Below are 21228 nucleotides of genomic sequence, written 5' to 3' on the forward strand. Positions count from 1 at the left end.
CTGTGCTCTTACCCCTTTATTCATGTAGTTCCTCCTATCAGGAATGTCCTGCCCACTCTCTGCTTAACTATGACAATAGGTCATCTGTCCAAAGAGAAAGAAGAGAGTTCGTGGATTTAGAAGAAAAGAAAAGACTGCACATACTGCTATGGGCATTTATTTAAAAAGAGAAATGACCAAAGAGGTTAACAAGTGTTTAGTTGAAGCTGGGCAGTTGTAGTCTGTGGTGCTCCTGGTCTGCACAGATCTTCCTCTTCCTCCAGCAGTGCTGTGTGGATGTTGTTGAATGTTGAGGTCTGTCTGCATTTCCTCATTTTCATGCCAAGTCCGTCACTGGGTTTGGCTTTTTCCTTTCTGTCCTACCTATCTTTGCTTGTTTTCTCTGTCTTTCCTTTACAGTGTTAAATAAAAAATTACTCCCCCAAAATTTGGTGTTCTCATTTTGACTTATTTTACTATGTTGAGGAGGAGGGAGGAAAAGTTGTTCTGGGGTACAAAAACGCACATATTTATCCAATATTTGAGGACTATACCAGCCACTTTGGTGAAAACTCTTCTGTTTATTTACTGGAGCTTAGGAGGGAAGAAGGCAGGTTTGCTCTGATGGTGAGCAGCGAAGTCAAGGATCACACTGATTTGCCCCAGCTTGTATTTCCACAGATTCTTGGTATATTTAGCATCTCTTCCCCATGCCCTGTTGCTTTCTTCTCTGTGCCTGTTGTAATGAGAACCATACTAAGCTAGAGTCAGACTAGTCCATCGTGCTGTAGCTTTTTAAAAAAGTTTCTTTTGGCACAAGGCTTACAAAGCTGTAGAAAGAAAAAGAAAGTTTGTATTACTGCCTTATGACTTAGAATAGCAACAGAATACCTGATATAATGAAGTCTGACCTGTCCTGAGATGTGTGTTTGATAGGCCTTCATGACTGTAAAGGGATTGGAAAAGGAAAGTGGGAACTATTTTATGTATTGCACATTACTAAATTAGGGTTGTAATCTTGAGCAAATCTGATTCTGGTGGGAGTGGGAAGGGGGCTAGTCTTTAATCGCTCCTTGCTGGAAGGGACAATCAAAGAAGCAATAGATGCCACTCAAAAAGTTGAAGGTAGGTTTTCCATGTATAGCTCTGAATTGTTGGCATAGTGATAAGACAAGGATATTCACTGAAATTAGCTTCATGAGCTGAGGCACAGAGATCCAGGAAACTCCCTCCTCCTTTTCCCCACATGTAAGCATGATAACTTGATCTATGTGGTGTTTCTGGACCTGAAAAAGCATGTATACTGTTCTACTGAATACTACCTCTTTCCATAATTCTACTAAGCCTTGAGTTGGGGGAGAAGGATAAAGAAAAGAAAGCTTCTAAGTAGTGTATATTTTCTCGTTTAATCAAATATTGAGCTTTGGTTTTTTCCTTTGGTTAACTTTAAAGCTACTTGAATTGAATACAGGAGAAAACAAAAAATTGGATTCAAAAGCTCATTCTCTTCACCTGAGTGGAAAAGGAAAAAAAGTCGAGATTTTTTTTTTTTTTTCTCTAGGATGACTTGGGAATCAGAGATAGTAACTGGTAGTAGGTTGTATGGCTCGACTCAATTTACCCTTTAGAATTTTTATTCTAAAATAAAATGTATTTTACTGGTTACAGTAGCCTAACCAAGGGAGTTTAAAGTCAATAAAAAATTATGTCTAAATGGTCAGACTGTTTTATATTCATGTTTCCTCCTGAAAACTGGCATAGGCTTAAATTTGGAAGATCCTTATCAAGGATTACGGATAAGGTCTGTTTTCTTTTTGAAATCTGTGTTTTCTTTTGATGACTTGCAGATAAGGGACTGGAATAGGGAATATTTAGGTGGTCCTGTTTCTGGAAAGGGGAGGAGTCAATCTCAGAATGAATGGGGTGGTAAGGGAGGTAAGAGGTGCTTTGCATATAGTAGGTCATTACTGAGTGTAAGGTTTTAGAGTGAGAAGAATCTGTATTAATTGCTGTGACAGGCAACATTTAACTCTTTTTTGTCTTTGAGAAAATGTCTCAGTCTGGCACCCAGGCTGGAGTACAGTGGCATGAACATGGCTTACTGCAACCTGAACCAACCTGGGCTCAGGTGATCCTCGTGCCTTAGCCTGGGATTACAGGTGTGTGTGCCACCACGTGTGACAAATTTTTTATTTATTTGTATAGATGGGGTTTCGCCGTGTTGCCAGGCTGGCCTCAAACTCCTAGGCTCAAGGGATCTGCCTGCCTCAGCCTCCCAACGTGCTGGGATTACAGGTGTGAGCCACCGCACCAGGCCCTATTTAACTTCCTTGTGTTGTTTCCTGATGAGTAACCAGGGGATGTTTGCTTGCAAGGGTTGTATAAGGTTAGAATCATCATGTGTAAAGCATCTGATTCATCATACAGGTTCTTTAAAAATTTATTAAGAGCGTGTTATATGTGTGGGACTTTTTGTTGGGGTAAAGAAGATGAAGTCCTTACATATATAGAGCTTACATTCTGATGCCACTCAAAACGGTGGTATTGATTTGAGGAATGCCCAAATAAAATGGAGTTAAGAATGCCAAGGACGGCCGGGCGCGGTGGCTCAAGCCTGTAATCCCAGCACTTTGGGAGGCCGAGACGGGCAGATCACGAGGTCAGGAGATCGAGACCATCCCGGCTAACATGGTGAAAGCCCATCTCTACTAAAAAATACAAAAAACTAGCCGGGCGAGGTGGCGGGCGGCTGAGGCAGGAGAATGGCGTAAACCCGGGAGGCGGAGCTTGCAGTGAGCCGAGATCCGGCCACTGCACTCCAGCCCGGAAGACAGAGCGAGACTCCGTCTCAAAAAAAAAAAAAAAAGAATGCCAAGGACAGGCAAAAACCTGAATCTGGTGCTTATTATGCAAAAACAATGACAAATTATTGGAAGTTTCACTTTTATTATCTAATAGGGAAAACGCCAATCCATATTGGTAAATGGTTTTCAGAAGACTCGGCTACATGTGTTTAATATACTCAATCTGGCCATCAGCCTTTGCTGGGGAGCTGCAATGTTCAAAAACCCGTCTCCAGGCCGGGCACGGTGGCTCACGCCTGTAATCCCAGCACTTTGGGAGGCCGAGGCGGGCGGATCATGAGGTCAGGAGATCGAGACCATGGTGAAAACCCCATCTCTACTAAAAAATACAAAAAAAAATTAGCCGGGCGCGGTGGCGGGCGCCTGTAGTCCCAGCTGCTTGGGAGGCTGAGGCAGGAGAATGGCGTGAACCTGGGAGGCAGAGCTTGTAGTGACCCGAGACTGTGCCACTGCACTCCAGCCTGGGTGACAGAGCTAGACTCCATCTGAAAAAAACAAAAAAAAAACCATCTCCAAACCAAGTCTGTCTCTCGTTCTTCCTCCAATAGTCAAAAATCTGTTGCTTCAACTTGTAGTTCTGTGTTCACACAGCAAGTAGAGGTGGTTGTACTAACTTGCCTCTCTCACAGGCCTTCTTTCCTAATAAGTCTTACCTCCTACCCTTTGGAAAGTCTGACTTATCTGTCTTCCTCCTTAGTGCCTTTGGATCAGTGAAACTGGTTTGAACTTTCCTATGGATAACCAGGGCTTGAGTAACATTTTCCTCTCCCTCTGGACTTCCTTTCCAACCTTCTCCTGGAGAATAACCAAGATGGCAGAAATACAATAGCACCCTCATTGCTTGGGGTGCTTATGGCTCTTTTGGACATACCTTGAAGGACCACGAGGCTGGTGACCAGCATTACCCAGACCTTTTCTTGAAGGAAGCCTGAACTGAGAGTGCCTTCACTATGGCTGAACTCAAGGTGTTGTCTTTGTTTCAGTCCCGTCACTGTGTAGTTCCCTGTCTCTGGTTCAAAAGAGAATCACAGATCACGGGAGGGTTTCAGAAATCATCAGTACCTCCTTTTGCATCATCTCATAACATCTCTTTTATGATCGCCAAGGATTCCTCCCGCCGTAATTTGTTGCCCAAATGAGTATCTTTAACATTGTGGGTAATGATGATGTACTTAAGCAGCCATAAATAGAATCTCCTGTGTGTCAGACACTGGGGATGCAGATAGACCTTAAAGTAATTCTAAAGTTTTGCCACAGAGATAGCTGAAACAGCTTCGTTACCTTGGACTTGGGTATCCCCAAATAGCCCCATTTTCTAGAGTGGGTCAAGCAATTTAGCATCAGTTAAAATCTTGCCCTTTGGAATAGATCTGGGGTTTTTTTGTTTGTTTGTTTTGGTTTTTGTTTTTTGAGACAGGGTCTTGCTCTGTCATCCAGGCTAGAGTGCAGTGGCGTGATCATGGCTCACTGCAGCCTCAAGCCTCGAGCCCAATCGATCCTCCCACCTCAGCTTCCCTAGTAGGTGGGACTACAGGCTTGTGCCACCACACCCAGCCAATTTTTGTATTTTTTGTAGAGACAGGTTTTCACTATGTTGCTCAGGCTGGTCTCGAACTCCTGGGTTCAGGTGATGCACCTGCCTTGGCCTCCCTAAGTGCTGGGGTTACAGGCATGAGACACCGCACCTGGCCTAGATCTGGATTTTTATCCGTCATATACTAGTTGGATAAACGTAAATTATCTTCAAGCTTGAGTTATCACAGCACAATAGCTCAAAAGACCATGCAGATTAAATAATATAATATCACTTAGCACAATGCCTGGCCCACAGTAAGTAAATGGCAGACACTGTTTTTTATTTTATTATTATTATTATTTTATTTTTTTTTTTTTGAGACAGTCTCGCTCTGTGGCCCAGCCTGGAGTGCAGTGGCCGGATCTCAGCTCACTGCAAGCTCTGCCTCCCGGGTTTACACCATTCTCCTGCCTCAGCCTCCTGAGTAGCTGGGACTACAGGTGCCCGCCACCTCACCCGGCTAGTTTTTTGTATTTTTTTAGTAGAGACGGGGTTTCACCGTGTTAGCCAGGATGGTCTCGATCTCCTGACCTCGTGATCCGACCGTCTCGGCCTCCCAAAGTGCTGGGATTACAGGCTTGAGCCACCGCGCCTGGCCATTTTATTATTTTTTTGAGACAGAGTCTGGCTCTGTCACCCAGGCTGGAGTGCAGTGGCACAATCTCAGCTCACAGAAACCTCTGCCTCCTGGATTCAAGTGATTCTTTTGCCTCAGCCTCCCAAGTAGCTGGGGTTACAGGCACGTGCCACCACACCCGGCTAATTTTTGTGTTTTTAGTAGAGATGGGATTTCACCGTGTCAGCCATGCTTGTCTCAAATTTCTGATCTCAAGTGATCTGCCTGCCTCAGCCTCCCAAAGTGCTGGGATTACAGGCATGAGCCACCCCACCCAGCTGACATTGTTTATTATCTGTTACCTGTCTCCTCTTCACCAGTTTTACTTTCCAAAATGCACCTAATTTCCACATTTGGGGAACCATCTAGATGTGCTGACTCTAATACTTAAATATGCTGAGAAGATGAGAAAAGCATTCTTTCTTAGGGAGAATCTTCACAACCAAAACAATGTATTAGGAGAACAGGAATTTTAGGTTATAAGGAGCAAGGACTGTGTTGTACCTCAGTCTGTTCTCCAAGGCTTAGCACTGGGCGTGGGATGCACAATACGTATTTGTTGGATGAATGAAAGAGGAGTATCTGCTAGTGCAGTTTAACTGAAGCAATGTATTCACATAAATACAATGAAATGCTATAGAGTCTGTAGTGCCAGCCTACAGTAATTTAGACTTCATCCCATAGACTGAGAAGCCATTAAAACTTTGAGTGGTGTGGCATGTACCAATTAGCATTTTGGAAAGACAAGCTGGTGGCAGTATGTAGAATGGATTGGAGGCAGAAACAGTATTTAGAGTTGCTGGACCATTTATTAGGCAACAGCTCAGTGCTAGGCCCTGTGGTAGGTGTGGGAGATACAAAGGTGAGTAGGGTACAGTTGCTGAACTCAGGGGACTCACTAGTTAGGAGACTATTGGAATATGTTAAGTGTGAGGTGATGAAGACCTGAAAAACACCTTTGGAAGGAAAGGAATAACAAAGTACTGCTGTGTGGAAGAATAGTAGTACTTAGGAACTCTGAATTGGGGGTTAAGAAAAAAGGAGGAACCGAAGGTGACTTCAGTCATGAACAGAAACAGGGTCTCGGGAGGATAGCTTTGATACTGAGTTTGAGGAAATGGTGGGGCGTCTAGGAGGTAGGAGTACAGTTGTTAGTTTAAACTAAACTGTATTTAATTTTAAACTAAACTGTATTAATTTAACTGTTAGTTAAACGTTTAATTAAAACTTAGAAAAGAGGTTCGAACTGGAGAAGTGGATTTGATGGTCAATTGCATTGAGATGCTGGTTTAAATCATGGGTAGATGAGAACTGGGGAGAGAGAGTAAAGAGATGAGGTTGAAGTGATGAGAAGTGAGTCTTGGGGAATGAATACTCATGTTTGAGAAGTGAGAAGAGGAAGTAGAGAAGACAAAAGAACAGCCAGGCTGGTAGAGAACCATTGGAGTACAGTCACAGAAACCACTAGAGATGACAGTTTGATGAAGGAGGGAATAGTCAGAAGTGCTGAATGCTGTAGCTAGGTCAGACAGGAAGACACCAGGAAGCAAGGAAGAAAGTCAATCAAACTAAACAAGTTGAACATTTGAATTAACTAGGAACCAGAGGAGATGATTAAAAACATTTGTTCAAAGGCTCTGGGCCAGTTTTTCATGGGGGGAGGGTGGTGGTAAGTGGGTAATTTATACTTATTTTTCTTTAAAAGTAAGATAGACCAGGCACGGTGGCTCACACCTGTAATCCCAGTACTTTGGGAGGCTAAGGCGGACAGATCACCTGAGGTCAGGAGTTTAAGACCAGCCTGGCCAACATGGCAAAACCCCACCTCAACTAAAAATACAAAAAAATTAGCCAAGGGTGGTGGCGTGTGCCAGCTATTTGGGAGGCTGAGGCAAGAGAATCCCTTGAACCTGGGAGTGAGCCAAGATCGTGCCACTGCTCTCCAGCTTGGGCCACAGAGTGAGAGTCCATCTCAAAAAAAAAAAAGTAAGGTAGTTGTAAGTTCTTAGAGAATAATAGCAGTGCCCTTTTATCCTCCTAGGCTTATTGTCTGAGACAACCACTGCCAACTCTTCAAGATGTCTTATATTCCTAAATAATATGCTCATATTGCTGCTTCCTAGTGATAAAATGTAGACATTTTCTATTGGCTTTCTGCTATAGTAGATGAAGGTTATACTTTTACCCATTTTCCTTGTCTGCATTCTTGCAACAATAATTGTATCACAAATTTTATTTAAATTAGTCATGTTTACATAATTTGGATTTTAATTTGGATTTTTTGCAGAATCAAGTTGTGTGCTATGTTTCTTTTGTAAAATGTAGTTTTTTCTAGAGCCTGATTTTATTTTATTTTTTTACTGGCAGAGTTTTCCCTATCCATTTCTTTAATCCTTTTATCGGGTCTTTAATGGGCCTTTAGAAAGATGATCTGTCAATTCCATTTTTACCTCCTAGAGATTTCCCTTCCAGAGTCTTCTTTCTCTTACTCTCTTCTGGACTAACTGCCCTTTTTTAATTCTAGAATTTCCTTTTTTTTTTCTTTTCCACTTGAGATGGTGTCTCCCTATGTTGCCCAGGCTTTTCTCTAACTCCTGGGCTCAAGTGATCCTCCCACCTTGGCCTCCAAAAGTGCTGGGATTACAGGCATGAGCCACTGTGTCCAGCTTAGAATTTCCTTTTCCCTGTTAGATTCCTTGTTTCCTGTATCTTATTTTATCTCCTTTATGGATTCACTTTCTTGTTTGACTGAAGCACATCCTCTGGTAGCTTCTTTGAAAAGATCACATGGAAGGCAAATTTTTTTGAGTCGTTGTGTCTCGTGATAGTATCTTTTTTCTTTCCTTACATTTGGTTTATAATTTGGCTGAATATATAATTCAAGGTAAACTTTTTTTTTTTTTAAACGGAGTCTCGCTCTGTCGCCCATGCTGGAATGCAGTGACACAATCACGACTCACTGCAACCTCCACCTCCCGGGTTCAAGCGATTCTTCTGCCTCAGCCTCCCAAGTAGCTGGGACTACAGGCGTGCGCCACCATGCTCGGCTAATTTTGTTTTTTGTATTTTTAGTAGAGATGGGGTTTCACCATATTGGCCAGGCTGCTCTCAAACTCCTGACCTCATGATCCGCCTGCCTCGGCTTCCCTAAGTGCTGGGATTACAGGCGTGAGCCACAGAGCCCAGCCAGGTAAACTTTTTTTTTTTTTTCACAGAATTGTGGAGGCTTGCTCTGTTGTCTGGGAATATAGGAACACAGACACTTTCTGTTGGGCACAATTTGACTGAAGGAAGCCACATAAAGCTGGGGCTGGAGTGGCCATATTTAGGACATGCCAAAGTAGTAATGGAGCAGGGGGAGCATGCACAGAGTGAAAAAGACAGATGCAGAAGCCAGAGGCGTTGCTGCCTCAGAGTTTGAAATGGTAACTGTTTTGCGTCCTGTCCCCTTTCTAGTTTCTGATTCCAGGAGCTAGAGCTCATGAGGGCCAGCTGTACTTTTTGCTTTATTTTTTCCTCCTTTAATCTATGGTACCTTGAATGGGTTTCTGTTTCTTCCACCTAAATGCTCCTTAAGACAGATACTCATATTATCTCAAACCTAATCTCTTTGTCTGCCTGAATTTAGAAATATAGCCACATTTCTGGGAGAGTTCTGAATTGGGAATCAGGAGACCTAATTTATTTCTTTTTTTCTTTTCTTTTTTTTTTTTTTTGAGACGGAGTTTCACACTAGTTGCCCAAGCTAGAGTGCAATGGTGCGATCTCAGCTAACTGCAACCTCTGCCTCCCACGTTCAAGCGATTCTCCTGCCTCAGCCTCCCGAGTAGCTGAGATTACAGGCATGCACCACCACACCCGGCTAATTTTGTATTTTTAGTAGAGATGGGGTTTCTCCATGTTGGCTAGGCTGGTCTTGAACTCCCGACTTCAGGTGATCCTCCCACCTCAGCCTCCCAAAGTGCTGGGATTACAGGCGTAAGCCACCGTGCCTGGCCACGAGGCCTAATTTCTGTCTGTTTTTACTTTCGCCGGTCAGTGAGTAGCATTGGACAAATCTCTTCAACCCCTGTGTCACCATCTCCCTGTCAATAAAAATGCGATGGCCACCCCAGTAAGAGTTTTAAAATTAAAGAAAAAAATGAGTTTATATTTGTATGTGCATGTTGAAGAAAGGCAGCATCTGCCAATGGGAATGCTGGAAAAGGATTGAGGAAGAAGGAAATTGCCTATCCAGGACCCGAACCATCTGGTTACATCATCAGCTGTCAACCCTGCTTAGTGTCCCACCTGGTGGCATTAGGGGCATTAGAGACTCACCTGTGACTAGAAGGGAGAAGAAATGGCCCTGAAGGCGGATGCCTGACTTCTGGCTTGTGGCACAACACTGGTAGGTCCCACTGTGCGACGGTGTGACTTGGCTTATGGTGAACACTAACTGAGATGATATTTCACCAACACCATCTATCCCAGGATACCTTTTAAGTCTCAGCTGTTTTAAACTGGTCTTAGGAAAACAGTCTCCAGACCTGTCCTTGCACAAAAACACTACCAACCCCTCAGCCTCTTCTTTCTTATGCCACACAGTGCAGATTAAGTTTAGTCGTGTTCCTTCCTGGGAAGCTGAGCTGGTGATGTTAATGCATCCTGGAATGGAAAGGGAAGAATTACCCAGAGGTCAGGTAGCGTTCTTTGAATTTCACCATTACTGCTCCTTATCACCAGAAGTCTTCAAGGAAGGACTGAAGCAGAACCTGGCAGCAGTGCTGGCAGACAGGAAATACAAATTACAGCTCTATCGATGTCTGTGTGACTGTAAGCAAGTTACCTAACTCCTTGGGCAGTAGTTTATTCATCTGGAAAATGAAAATTAAGGGACTAAATAATATGCTCAAAGCATCCATTCCAGTCATAGGTTTATCTGTTCCTCCACTTAACAAATATGTTTAGGTATTCACCCTGCCAAGCCCTGCTGGGGCAATGATGACTAGGACATGAGCCCCACTGTCAGACCTTTTTTTCCTAGCCATTAGATGACCGGGGATTTTTAATTAAAAAAACATTTTTTTTAAACAAAGTCTTGCTCTGTGACCCAGGCTGGAGTGCAGTGGCATCATCCTAACTCACTGCACCTTTGAACTCCTGGGCTCAGGCAATCCTCCTGCTTCCACCTTCCGAATAGCTAACACTACAGGTGTGCACCACTATGCCTGGCTAATATTTTGTGTTGTAGAGACAGATTCTCACTATGTTGTCCAGGCTGGTCTTGAACTCCAGGCATCAAGCGACTTTCCTGCCTCTGCCTCCCAAACTGCTGGGATTACAGGCATGAACCACCGTGCCTGGCCGCTCTCAGAGTTTAAAGCCTAATGTAAAAACAGATTAGCAAAAAATTACAATTTAATTCCACAGTTATTATAACTGAGGAATCTTAGAGATTCCTGAGTCTGAAGAATCAGGAAAACTTCACAGTGAATTTAGTGCTGGAGCTGAGACTTGAAGGATGAGTGAAAGTTTTTCTAAGAAATACAGGATGAGAGAGACCACAGAAATACCGGAGATGATTAAAAACAGCCACTGTGTGGAAATGGAGTGAGAATGGACTGGAGAAACAGACTAATTATTGAGGGACCATTGGTAGCCAAAGACCATGACTCTGATGGTGCCAATCTGCCGACTGGATGATTTTCCCTGTAAGTAATCTATAACCTGGATACAGAAGTGGAGAAAATAGTTGGGTTAACCCAGGATGTTTCGGCTCAATGGGTGTCTCTGACCTAATATTCCAGTGCGTTGGCCCTGCCACCTTTGTACTACCCCTCACTCTCCTCAAACTTCACTTCCTTCTGTAGTTTATATTTTGTAGTCCATTACTATAATCTCTCCCTTATATCCACCCTCAGCTCCCTTAGCTTTACTCCCGCTATGATGGATCCTTGCAAAACCCCAACCTTGGTTACATCCAGCTCTCTGCTAAAAACTCATCAGGCAGATGCTGAGGCTGCCAGCCCCACTCCCTTGGCAGCTTGATCCCCTGTGACTTGCTTTTCCTTGTAAGACTCCTCTTGGTATACACAGTAAACTAAATCACTCACATGAAAATGGTGAAGAGGCAGAGATGGAGGCTTCCCCCTACATATTAAATGCAATTCTTTTATAAGAGTAAGAGATATGGGTCTTACAAGATCTGTATCTGAGGGAGACTTGCAATCCCAGCCATTGATTAACTCCAAAATGGTTTATATTTTATTTCTACTTTCCAGCTGGAACTTCTATAGGGTCTCTATTAGAGTGCTTTTCTAGATATCAAATCCTCAGTATAGCCGTAGAGACAGGTGTTACTGTTCCCGTTTTATGAATACACAAATTGAGGCACAGAGTGGTTAAACTAGCTGCTGAAGTTAATGAAGTTTACAGTATCTGGATCTCAAACCTGGATTTCATAAATTTATAGTATATAGGAACCTAAAGGAATCTTAGGTTGAGGCACAGATTACCAGGCTCTTTGAAACACGTGGCAGAGGCAGAATGTCTGATAGAGAGGCAGTAGTATCAGTTCTAACAAAAAAGAAAAAGACACCGTATTTTTTACCCTTTCCTTAATGTCAAGAATAGTGAGTCAGCCGGGCTCCTGAGGACCACCTGAGGTCAGGCCGGAGTTGGAGACCAGCCTGACCAATATGGTGAAACCCCGTCTCTACTAAAAATACAAAAATTAGCCGAGTGTGGTGGCATATGCCTGTAGTCCCAGCTACTCAGGAAGCTGAGCCAGGAGAATTGCTTGAACCCGGGAGGCGGAGGTTGCAGTGAGCCGAGATCGCACCATTTCCAGCCTGGGTGACAGAGTGAGACTCCCTCAAAAAAAAAAGAGTGAGTCTTTTGTTTCCCCATCAGAGAAAATCATGGGATCCAGCCCTTCCCACAAGCCCAGGATCCTCCCCATGGCCGTCTCTGCTCTAGGGCCTATCCTCACCACCAGACTGGATGTCCACAATTGCCAGCAGGATGGCCAGGGCACAGCAGCCTCTGCCAGGTTCCATCAGCATCCTGCACGCTGTCAGCAGGCCCAGGAACTTGAAGCAAATGTTGGCTCTGCTGGTATCCTTGGCTTCAGTCTCCTGAAAGCACAGGGGGACCCACTAGACAAAGCCTTCCAGGGCTCCAAGACCATCTCCCCATCCCAGGCACTAGCTTTGATTGGCTAGAGTATGATGGAGGTAGAGGAGGGCTTGGGCATGAGAGTCCAACTGGCTGGGAATTGAGGTGGTAAACCAAGTGAGATATACTGGGAGGGCGGGGAAGGGAGAGACGTAGGGAGACACTAAAGGCTGTTTTCTCATATATATATATATGTTTTTTTTTTAAGTTAAATTGGATTGCTGGGTCAAAGAATATGAGGATTAAAACTTTTTTCTACTATAAACAGATTGCTCTCCAAAAAGACTGTTGAGAATCAGATGTTCACCAAGAATGCTTAATAGTGTACATTTCCTTATGCCCTTGCCAGCTCTGGGTATTATCTGTACTTTAAAATGTTTGCCAATCTGATAGATGAAAAATTAAATCTGTTTTATGTTGCATTTCCATGATTAGTGAGGTTGAGGGTCTTTTCATATGCTTATTGGTCATCAGTATTCCCTTGTCTATGAATTGTGTGTTCATATTCTTTATATTTCTTAACTCAACTGTTAGGAACTTTCTCTATATTAGAGATATTAACCCATCTGCCATTTCTTTAGGCAAATACTTTCTCCCAATTTGTTGTTTGTCTCTTCTGTTTATGATGCTTTTTTTCACAAGGAAAATTTACATTGTATGTAATTAAATACAACATATCTAATCATATTTTCCTTTAAGTTGTCTGGGTTTCCTGCATTGTTTAGGAAAGTTTCCCTCCAATTGAGGCTATAATTTTCTTTCAACATTTTTATGTTTTGCTTTTTATAGTTATGCCTTCTAATCCTGGCTAAGAAAAATTACCCCTGTTTCAAAATAAACAAACTGAAGAAAAACGAACACCTGAATTTCATCAATAGGGAAATGGTTTAGTAAGTTTCAATTAATCTATGCAATAAAATATTATATATACTAAAAGAATGAGATACTTCTATAAATATGGGCCTGGAGGGATATTCATGATATATCATTAGGTCAAAAAGGGCAAATTGCAATTATGTATATAAACTAAATGTATTTTTATTTTAAAAAATCCTCTCTGTGTGTATATGTTTTAAAAATATAAAGTTTTGTAGTTTATAACTTTTGAATAGGTAATTACATTCACAGCATTTAAAATTCAAAAGGGGAAAACAAGAATTTTTCTATAAATTTATTTTTCTGATTTTTATAGTCGGCTTGCCTAGTCTTGCCCTTCCTACTGTGTGTACCACCAAGAAAAAGTCCTATTGGTATTTTAAAATTGGGATATGTTCAATTTATATTTTAACTTAGGGAGAACTGAATTTGTTGTGACACTGATTGTTTTGATCCGAAAATGTGATATTCATTTTTCAAATATATGTGTCTCAGGTATGTATAGAAGTTTTCTTCATAAAGTCCTTGTCCATTTCTTAGCTAAGTTTGTTTCTTGAGTAATTCATATTCCTTTTCACTATTGAAAATGTCATCTTTTACCCATTATATCTTTTTTTTTTAAATATACTTTAAGTTCTAGGGTACATGTGCACCTTGTGCAGGTTTGTTACTTAGGTATAAATGTGCCATGTTGGTTTGCTGCACCTATCAACTTGTCATTTACATTAGGTGTTTCTCCTAATGCTATCCCTCCCCCAGCCCTCACCCCCCAACTGGCCCCGGTGTGTGATGTTCCCCGCCCTGTGTCCATGTGTTCTCATTGTTCAATTCCCATTCATGAGTGAGAACATGCAGTGTTTGGTTTTCTGTCCTTGTGAAGTTTGCTTAGAATGATGGTTTCCAGCTTCATCTATGTCCTTGCAAAGGACATTAACTCATCCTTTTTTATGGCTGCATAGTATTCCATGGTGTATATGTGCCACATTTTCTTAATCCAGTCTATCATTGATGGACATTTGGGTTGGTTCCCAGTCTTTGCTATTGTGAATAGTACTGCAATAAACATACGTGTGCATCTTTATCATAGAATGATTTATAATCCTTTGGGTATATGGCCAGTAATGAGATTGCTGGGTCAAATGGTATTTCTAGTTCTAGATCCTTGAGGAATCCCCACACTGTCTTCCACAATGGGTGAACTAATTTACACTCCCATCAACAGTGTAAAAGCATTCCTATTTCTCCATGTCCTCTCCAGCATCTGTTGTTTCCACTCATTGTATCTTTTAACTTGTTTTTTCAGTGTCTTTATATCATTCATTATATCTTTTAATTTTTCATTGTTCATATATGAAAGGCTATTTTTTTTACTAGATATTAATTTCATATCCAGCTCCCCTCCCTTAATTCTATCATTTTTCGGTTGATTCTCTTGGATTTTCCAGTCATGCAATCATATTATGTGTAAATAATGATAATTACTTCTTTTTCTGTTTTATATCTCTGATTTCTTTCTTCTAATTGTGTTGGTTAATGTCTCCAGAAAAAATATTAAATAATAATGATAATAATGAATCTGTGTCTTTTTTCTAAGTTTAATGGGGGATGCTTAAATGTTTCCTTTTTAAGTATTATAGTAGCTTTGAGAATGAGATGTATTTCATTATGTTAAGGAATATACATTTATTTCTATTTCATTAAGAGTTTTAAAATGTCAAGGATGGATGTGAATGTTTTATTAATTGCCTTTAAATATCAACTAAAATGATATTATTTTTCTTTAAGATATATTAAGATGGTGATCTACATTAATAGATTTCCTAAAATTGATACATCTTTGCAGTCCCAGACAAACAAACAAAAACTGAAACCATTTGGTCATAGTATGTTATTCTTTTCTTTTGAGACAGAGTCTCACTCAGTCGCCCAGGCTGGAGTGCAATGGCACGATCTCGGCTTACTGCAACCTCCACCTCCCAGGTTCAAGCGATTCTCCTGCCTCAGCCTCCCGAGTACCTGGGATTACAGGCACCTGCCACTGCACTCGCCTAATTTTTGTATTTTTGGTACAGGTGCGGTTTCACCATCTTGGCCAGGGTGATCTTGAACTCCTGACCTCATGATCCACCCACCTTGGCCTCTCAACGTGCTGGGATTACAGGCGTGAACCACCACGCCCAGCCTAGTATGTTATTCGTTTCATATGCCGCGGTATTCTGTTTTATAATATTTTATTTAAATTTTTAAAAATGAAAAGGCCCAGGTGTGGTGGCTCATGCCTATAATCCCAACACTTTGGGAGGCTGAGGTGGGAGGATCGCTTGAGCCCAGGAGTTTGAGACCAGCCTGGGCAACAAGGTGAGACCCTGTCTTTACAAAAAATACAAAAATTAGCCAGGTGTGGTGGTGCGTACCTGTAGTCCCAGCTTCTCAAGAGGCTGAGGTGGGAGGAGCCCAGGAGTTCACGGATGCAGTGAGGAATGATCCTCACTGCACTCTGGCCTGGTTGACAGTGAGACCCTGTCTCAAGAAAACCAAAAACAAAAATTACACACACACAAAAATTAACCAGTCCTACAAGATATTAAAAATATAACACACCATGACAAATGGAATGAGGTTTTGTTTTTAGAAATTTTTGGATGATTTAATATTAGGAAATTATTAATTAACATACTACTGGATCAGGCCGGGCGCGGTGGCTCAAGCCTGTAATCCCAGCACTTTGGGAGGCCGAGACGGGCGGATTACAATGTTAGGAGATCGAGACCATCCTAGCTAACACGGTGAAACCCCGTCTCTACTAAAAAATACAAAAACCTAGCCGGGCGAGGTGGCGGGCGCCTGTAGTCCCAGCTACTCGGGAGGCTGAGGCAGGAGAATGGCGTAAACCTGGGAGGCGGAGCTTGCAGTGAGCTGAGATCCGGCCACTGCACTCCAGCCTGGGCGACAGAGCGAGACTCCGTCTCAAAAAAAAAAAAACATACTACTGGATCAAAAAAGAAAGCCAATATTGCCTTCTGATAAAGTCTTACATTAATTCCCACTAAAATCATAAGTAAAATGGTAATGGATGAATACTATTCAATATAATGGAGAAATGTATATCTCAGATAAAATTTCAGCATCATATTTAATGGTAAAATATAGGATAATTTAAGGCAGAGATGCTTCCTATTATTTCTGTTATTTTACATTGTTCTGGAAGTGTTTGCCATTACATTTAGACAAGAAAATAAAGCAAAAGGTATAAATATTGGAAGTCTTAAGGCAAATTTATTACTATTTATATGTGATATAACTTACATCCGGAAAACCCAAGAAACTTAATTAAGAATTATTAAAAACAATAAAAGATAGAGTATCTGAATAGGCAGTTCACAAAAGAGGAAATGGAATAAAAAGTTTTTTGGCTTTACAAGTATTCAGGGAAGTACAAATTAAAAATTCAGAGTTCAGAATTTCAGAATTACCACCTGTTAAATGAACAAAAATTTAAAAGATTGATAAATCAAATTTTGGTAAGGGTAAGAAGAAATAGGTGCAATCATTCACTCTAGGTCGAACTATATATTGTTATGGAGCTTTGGGGGAACATTTCAAATGCACATACCCTGTCCCTTAGGCTATAGCTTACAGAAATAAAAGCATGAGTGTGCTAGTATATATGTACAAGGATATTCACTGCAGCATTGTTTATAATACCAAAAAAATAGAAACAGCTGAAGGCCAGGTGTGTAGCTCACACCTGTAATACCAGCACTTTGGGAGACTGAGGCGTGCGGATCACCTGAGGTCAGGAGTTTGAGACCAGCCTGGCCCACATGAAACCTGGCTCTACTGAAAATGCAAAAATTAGCTGGGCATCATGGCAGGTGCCTGTGATCCCAGCTACTCAGGAAGCTGAGGCAGGATAATTGCTTGAACCTGGGAGGCAGAGATTGCAGTAGCCAAGATCACACTACTGCATTCCAGCCTGGGCAACAGAGCAAAACTTCGTCGCCCTCCTGCCCCCACAAAAAAAGGAAACAGGTGAAGACCCACCGGTAAGAATGGTTGAATAAATTATTGCAGATCCACAGAATAGAATGTTAGGTAATTATAATTTGTATAAAATAAAACTAAATTAGTGTATATAAATATAATTTAAGGTATTAATACATAAGATTATTAATTTTCCTAGATATAATTATTAGAAAATATGGTAGAAGAAAAAGTTCCATTCATTATAGCAACCAAAAAAAAAACCCATGAAATGTCCAGAAAAATGTAACAACATTCGAATAAGACTCATAGGATTAAAAACTATACAGTACTATTAAGAAACATAAAAGAAAATCTAAGTAGAGACGATCGTTAATTTTGTCTGTACTTATCTGTACATTTGTCACAATCCTAATAAAAAATCCTAATAAAACATCCCAGCAGCGGCTCATGGTATGACCCCAATGTCCTTTCCCCTAGCCTTGACCTCTTCTTGCTCCCTCTCCTGTGTTATCCTACCTTCATGCTATACCAGAATGTCCTGGTGACTCTTGAAACATGGAATATTTAGTGACAAAGCATCATTTGATTCAAAGAGGAAGATAAAGAAGGATTGCAATTATTCATTCAACCCAGAATTATGGTTAAAAAGCCTAGACTCTAGAGCCAGAGTGTTTGTGTTCAAATCCTGGTCCGAAAGCTTAATAGTTGCATGACTTGGTCAAGTTTCTTAGGCTCCTAGGCCAGGCACTATGCTCAGCCTTTAGTAAATAGACATATTTCAGAAACACGGAGCATCTATAATGCGTCAGGCACCATGGGGCACAGAGAGATCACTAACACAGCAGAGGCAAAGACGTTTTAGTGGTTAAGTGGTCTCTAGAGTCAGACCAGCATGTTTGAGATCTGGCTTTGACACTTACTCTCTGTGTAATATTGGGCAAGTTTCTTAACCTCTCTGAAAATGAGTTTACTGACCTATAAAATGGTGACAAAATATTTTCTTCCTAGGGTTGTGAGGGTCAAATGAGGTAACCTGTGTAAACTACTTAGCATAATGCCTGGCAGAGAGTAAGGGCTCAATAAATGATAGCTATGATTATTTTTATGCTTTCGTATATTGGAATCAATGGACAGTGTTCCAGGGACATCTACCTACAAGACTGTGTTTAGTCCTTATAAAACACTAAGCCATTATTATTTTTTAAAATTTATTATTTGCACGAAGCATGTAGAGGCTTGGAGAAGCCTAGCGACGTGCTTAAAATCATAGCTCCTAAGTTGGGGAGCAGGATTCTAACCCAAGTTACGAGAGTCTTTCTCTTGGAGTCCTCTTTGTCCCTCTCCTCACAGCCACTCATCCATTCACGAACAGCTGTAACACAAGAACGACTGTACTAAGAACAGTAATAAGGTTATAAAGTGTCAAGGGGCAGGAAAGGAGAAATTCTGGATGAGCGATGTGGAAAGGCTGCAAGATGGCAATGGAGTTAGGCCTTCGTAGATGTTTGTGGGCTTTGGGGAGCTGGTGCCTGAAGAATACGGTGGGTGAATTAAGGTGGGGAGTGGGCTGAGGAGATCGGGCTTCCTTCCAGTCCTGGCTCCGCACTACGTAGCCATGGAATGTTGACAAGGTCGTGTCCCTTCTCTAGGCGTGTTTCCTAAGGGACTGGTGCAGCGGGATGGGAGGGGCGCAGGGTAGGGACCGCTTCCAAGGAGACAGAGGACAGGCAGAGAGGCTCGGAGGGGCTGATGCAGCCGGTCACTCCGCTGGAGTGGCCACGCTTCGCGGTGCCTAGGGCTCAGTTGAAGAAGAGCGTGTAAGTCTGTTGTGGGCCACTCACCAGCGCTGGGGGGAGGCGGGGTCTGAGCAAGGATGCTCTGGGAAGTGACCTTGGTGCCCGGGAGGGGAGCACCCTGGTGTGATGCAGGTTGCGCAGCGCGGAGCCGGCGGCGCTGATTCCGCACTCTGGCTGCTAGAGGGCGCTGCCTTCCAGCCAAAGCCGAGTGACCCCAGCCTGCCCTGCGTTGGTCACTCCAGCCATGGACCCATCCAGCGAGCATGGGGGCTAGACAGGGAAAGCCGAAACTAGGAGGGGAGTTGAGGGGGTGCAAAGTTGGGACTGGTGGGTCCTGGGGACGCAGCATGTACTAGAGCGGCACCTGGCCCTCAATAGGGGGAGAGCGGGTGGTCGTGAAAAGTCTGGGAGTTTTCCGGGCCCACTACACGCCAGGGGCGTGTCTCCCCTCTTAAAACGTTGTGAGCCCCAGCGCGGGCAGGGGGGAGGGTGCCCGTGCAGTTGGCATCCTCACCTTTGATCTTCCCCGGGGCTCCCGAGCTGCGCTCGTGGCCCCAGAGCCCGGGGCCTGTCTCAGGCAGCAGCTCACAGACTGCGGGAAACTCTCCCCTCCCGCACCCTCGGAGGGGTCGTGGAGTCTCGTAGGCTCCTGGGTTCAATTTCGATCTTTGTGTGACCTGTGGCACATTGCTGGACCTCGCTCAGTCTCACATTCCTCTTGTGTTTAAAGCTCCCTCATAGGAATGTAGTGACGGTTAGATGACACATAAAGCTTTGCCAGAGGTCTTCTGGGGAGGGTGGGGACAAGATGGCAAGAAAGAGACTCCATTTCCTCTGTCACCGGAGCCCGGATCTAACCTCTTAGAGGAGCTGGAAGGTCAGCTCTGAGCTCCACAAATACCTCTGAATACGGATCTCCCACAACACTGAAAAAGATGCCCAGAAAGATCTCGTTTGCTGCTGTGAAAGGGTTTCTTTTTCTATCTCCACAACCCCAGCTGCCTTAAAGTAGAACCAGACTTGTTAGTAAACACAGGTTTGGGCTGGGGGGCCCTTGAAGCTCTTGTCTGAGATTTCGGGCTTCCTGCTCAACACACCAAAGCAGGCGCCTGACGTAAAGGGGCCATGGACCTCTTTGGTGGTCTGGGAAGGTATATGGAGTCCCTCCTCAGAATAACATTTAAAAATTAATAAGATACACGGGATAATAAAGCGAACAAATGATGACAAGACAATTGTCAAAACATGAGAAGAATGTGTGATAGAGCAGTACACATGCTTCTTTAGATCTGGCATCAGGCTAATAAGTGTTGTAATTCCGTAGTAGTGCTGAGCGTTAATGTCATTTGGAGAAATCTATAACAACTGTAATGAGATTTGAAAATAATTGTGTTTTCTATTGATGGCAAATTCTATTGTGGTTCATTGTCTATATTCATAACTGAAGCAAGTGCTAACTTTCAATTGAAGATTAGTGAAAATAAAGATGTATTTTTCCCCAAAATTCACAAATCCCATGAACGAATCTATTCATGGCCCTCCAAGAGGTCCACGACGTGAACCACCTAGGACGTGAACTTCCCCTAGAGGTGCCTCACAGCGCCAGCTCCAAGCCCCGTGGCGCCTCCGGCTTGTCTCAGCCCGGGCCTTGAAGAGCTCCAGCAGAACGCTGATCTAAACTTTGGTAACTTTCCTCTGGTAATTTGAGGAATTCCTCCATTTGAGGAATGTCAGAATGGGGCCAGGATCCCTGAATGGCCATGGAAGAAGAGCGAGCATGCTGGTCTGGCAGGCAGAAATAACCTTCTCCCCAGGGTCCAGAGGACAGAGGACATTTCCCTCCAAAAGGCAGGTTTCTCAGGGACCTCATGGGAAGCCTGTGCTCGCCTGAGCAGTTCTGTCAACCATCCCGTCCCTCCACCTGGACCCCAGGTCCCCAACAGATCATTTTACCTCAAGACAGAAGTTCTTCTTTCTTGCTCTCAGGCCGGGGGCTCACGGTGAAATGGCCTTCAGTCCTCAGATTGTTCTTGCATCTTGTTAAAACCCCATCTCTCCAGTTTCGTCATTGCTCACACTTTCATAGCTGTTCTATTCAGTCTTTGAAAACCACAGGATGGGTCGTTAAGCAGTCAGAGATCTTCCTCCACCCCCACTGTGCATTTTTTTCTCCTTTCTCTCCTGCAGCTGGTCCTCCATCTCCTTCTCCTTTCCTCTCCCTTGTTTTGTCTTTTTGGTGTTAGAAATAGACTAGGGTGCTGAGGGGGCTGAGAAAAACCACCTCTTAAAATTCTTTTCTTTCCCCCGGGGAACAAAGATTTTGTGTTTCTAATTCATAATAAGGAAAGGACTGACGATAGAATAACTAGAAGATAA

At 42.9% G+C, this 21228-nt stretch overlaps 1 protein-coding gene across 5 annotated transcripts; it reads right to left on the reverse strand.

Annotated features, from left to right (window-relative positions):
- Positions 1-141: 141 nt before the first annotated feature.
- Positions 142-20954, reverse strand: CD160 (CD160 molecule). 5 transcript variants are annotated; one of them, XM_026451723.2, is made up of 6 exons: positions 20806-20954; positions 15484-15589; positions 12009-12153; positions 9356-9682; positions 3715-3852; positions 142-715 (listed from the first exon to the last, which is right to left on the reverse strand). In XM_026451723.2, exons 3-6 carry the CDS (start codon positions 12079-12081, stop codon positions 627-629), a joined length of 627 nt encoding a protein of 208 aa, XP_026307508.1. In that variant the 5' UTR covers positions 12082-12153; positions 15484-15589; positions 20806-20954; the 3' UTR covers positions 142-626. The 5 variants fall into 5 exon arrangements, with proteins under 5 accessions (XP_026307508.1, XP_026307509.1, XP_031791810.1 ...); XM_026451724.2 differs by having other exon boundaries at positions 142-809; XM_023198659.3 differs by lacking the exon at positions 142-715 and having other exon boundaries at positions 3374-3852.
- Between the last annotated feature and the right edge of the window lie 274 nt (positions 20955-21228).

This window comes from Piliocolobus tephrosceles, chromosome 1 (assembly GCF_002776525.5).
Source record: "Piliocolobus tephrosceles isolate RC106 chromosome 1, ASM277652v3, whole genome shotgun sequence".
Taxonomy (NCBI): domain Eukaryota; kingdom Metazoa; phylum Chordata; class Mammalia; order Primates; family Cercopithecidae; genus Piliocolobus; species Piliocolobus tephrosceles.

Excerpts from the sequence above, each read along its gene's own strand:
- CD160 (XM_031935950.1), bottom strand. The coding sequence starts at position 12,081 with ATGCTGATGGAACCTGGCAGAGGCTGCTGTGCCCTGGCCATCCTGCTG. Across the intron at positions 9,683-12,008 it reads TGTGGACATCCAGTCTGGTG|GATGCATTAACATCACCAGC; the intron begins GTGAGGATAGGC and ends TTTCCATTCCAG. Across the intron at positions 3,853-9,355 it reads CTTCTCCCTTCTAGTCACAG|AGACAGGGAACTACACAGTG; the intron begins GTGAGTCTCTAA and ends CTTTTGAACCAG.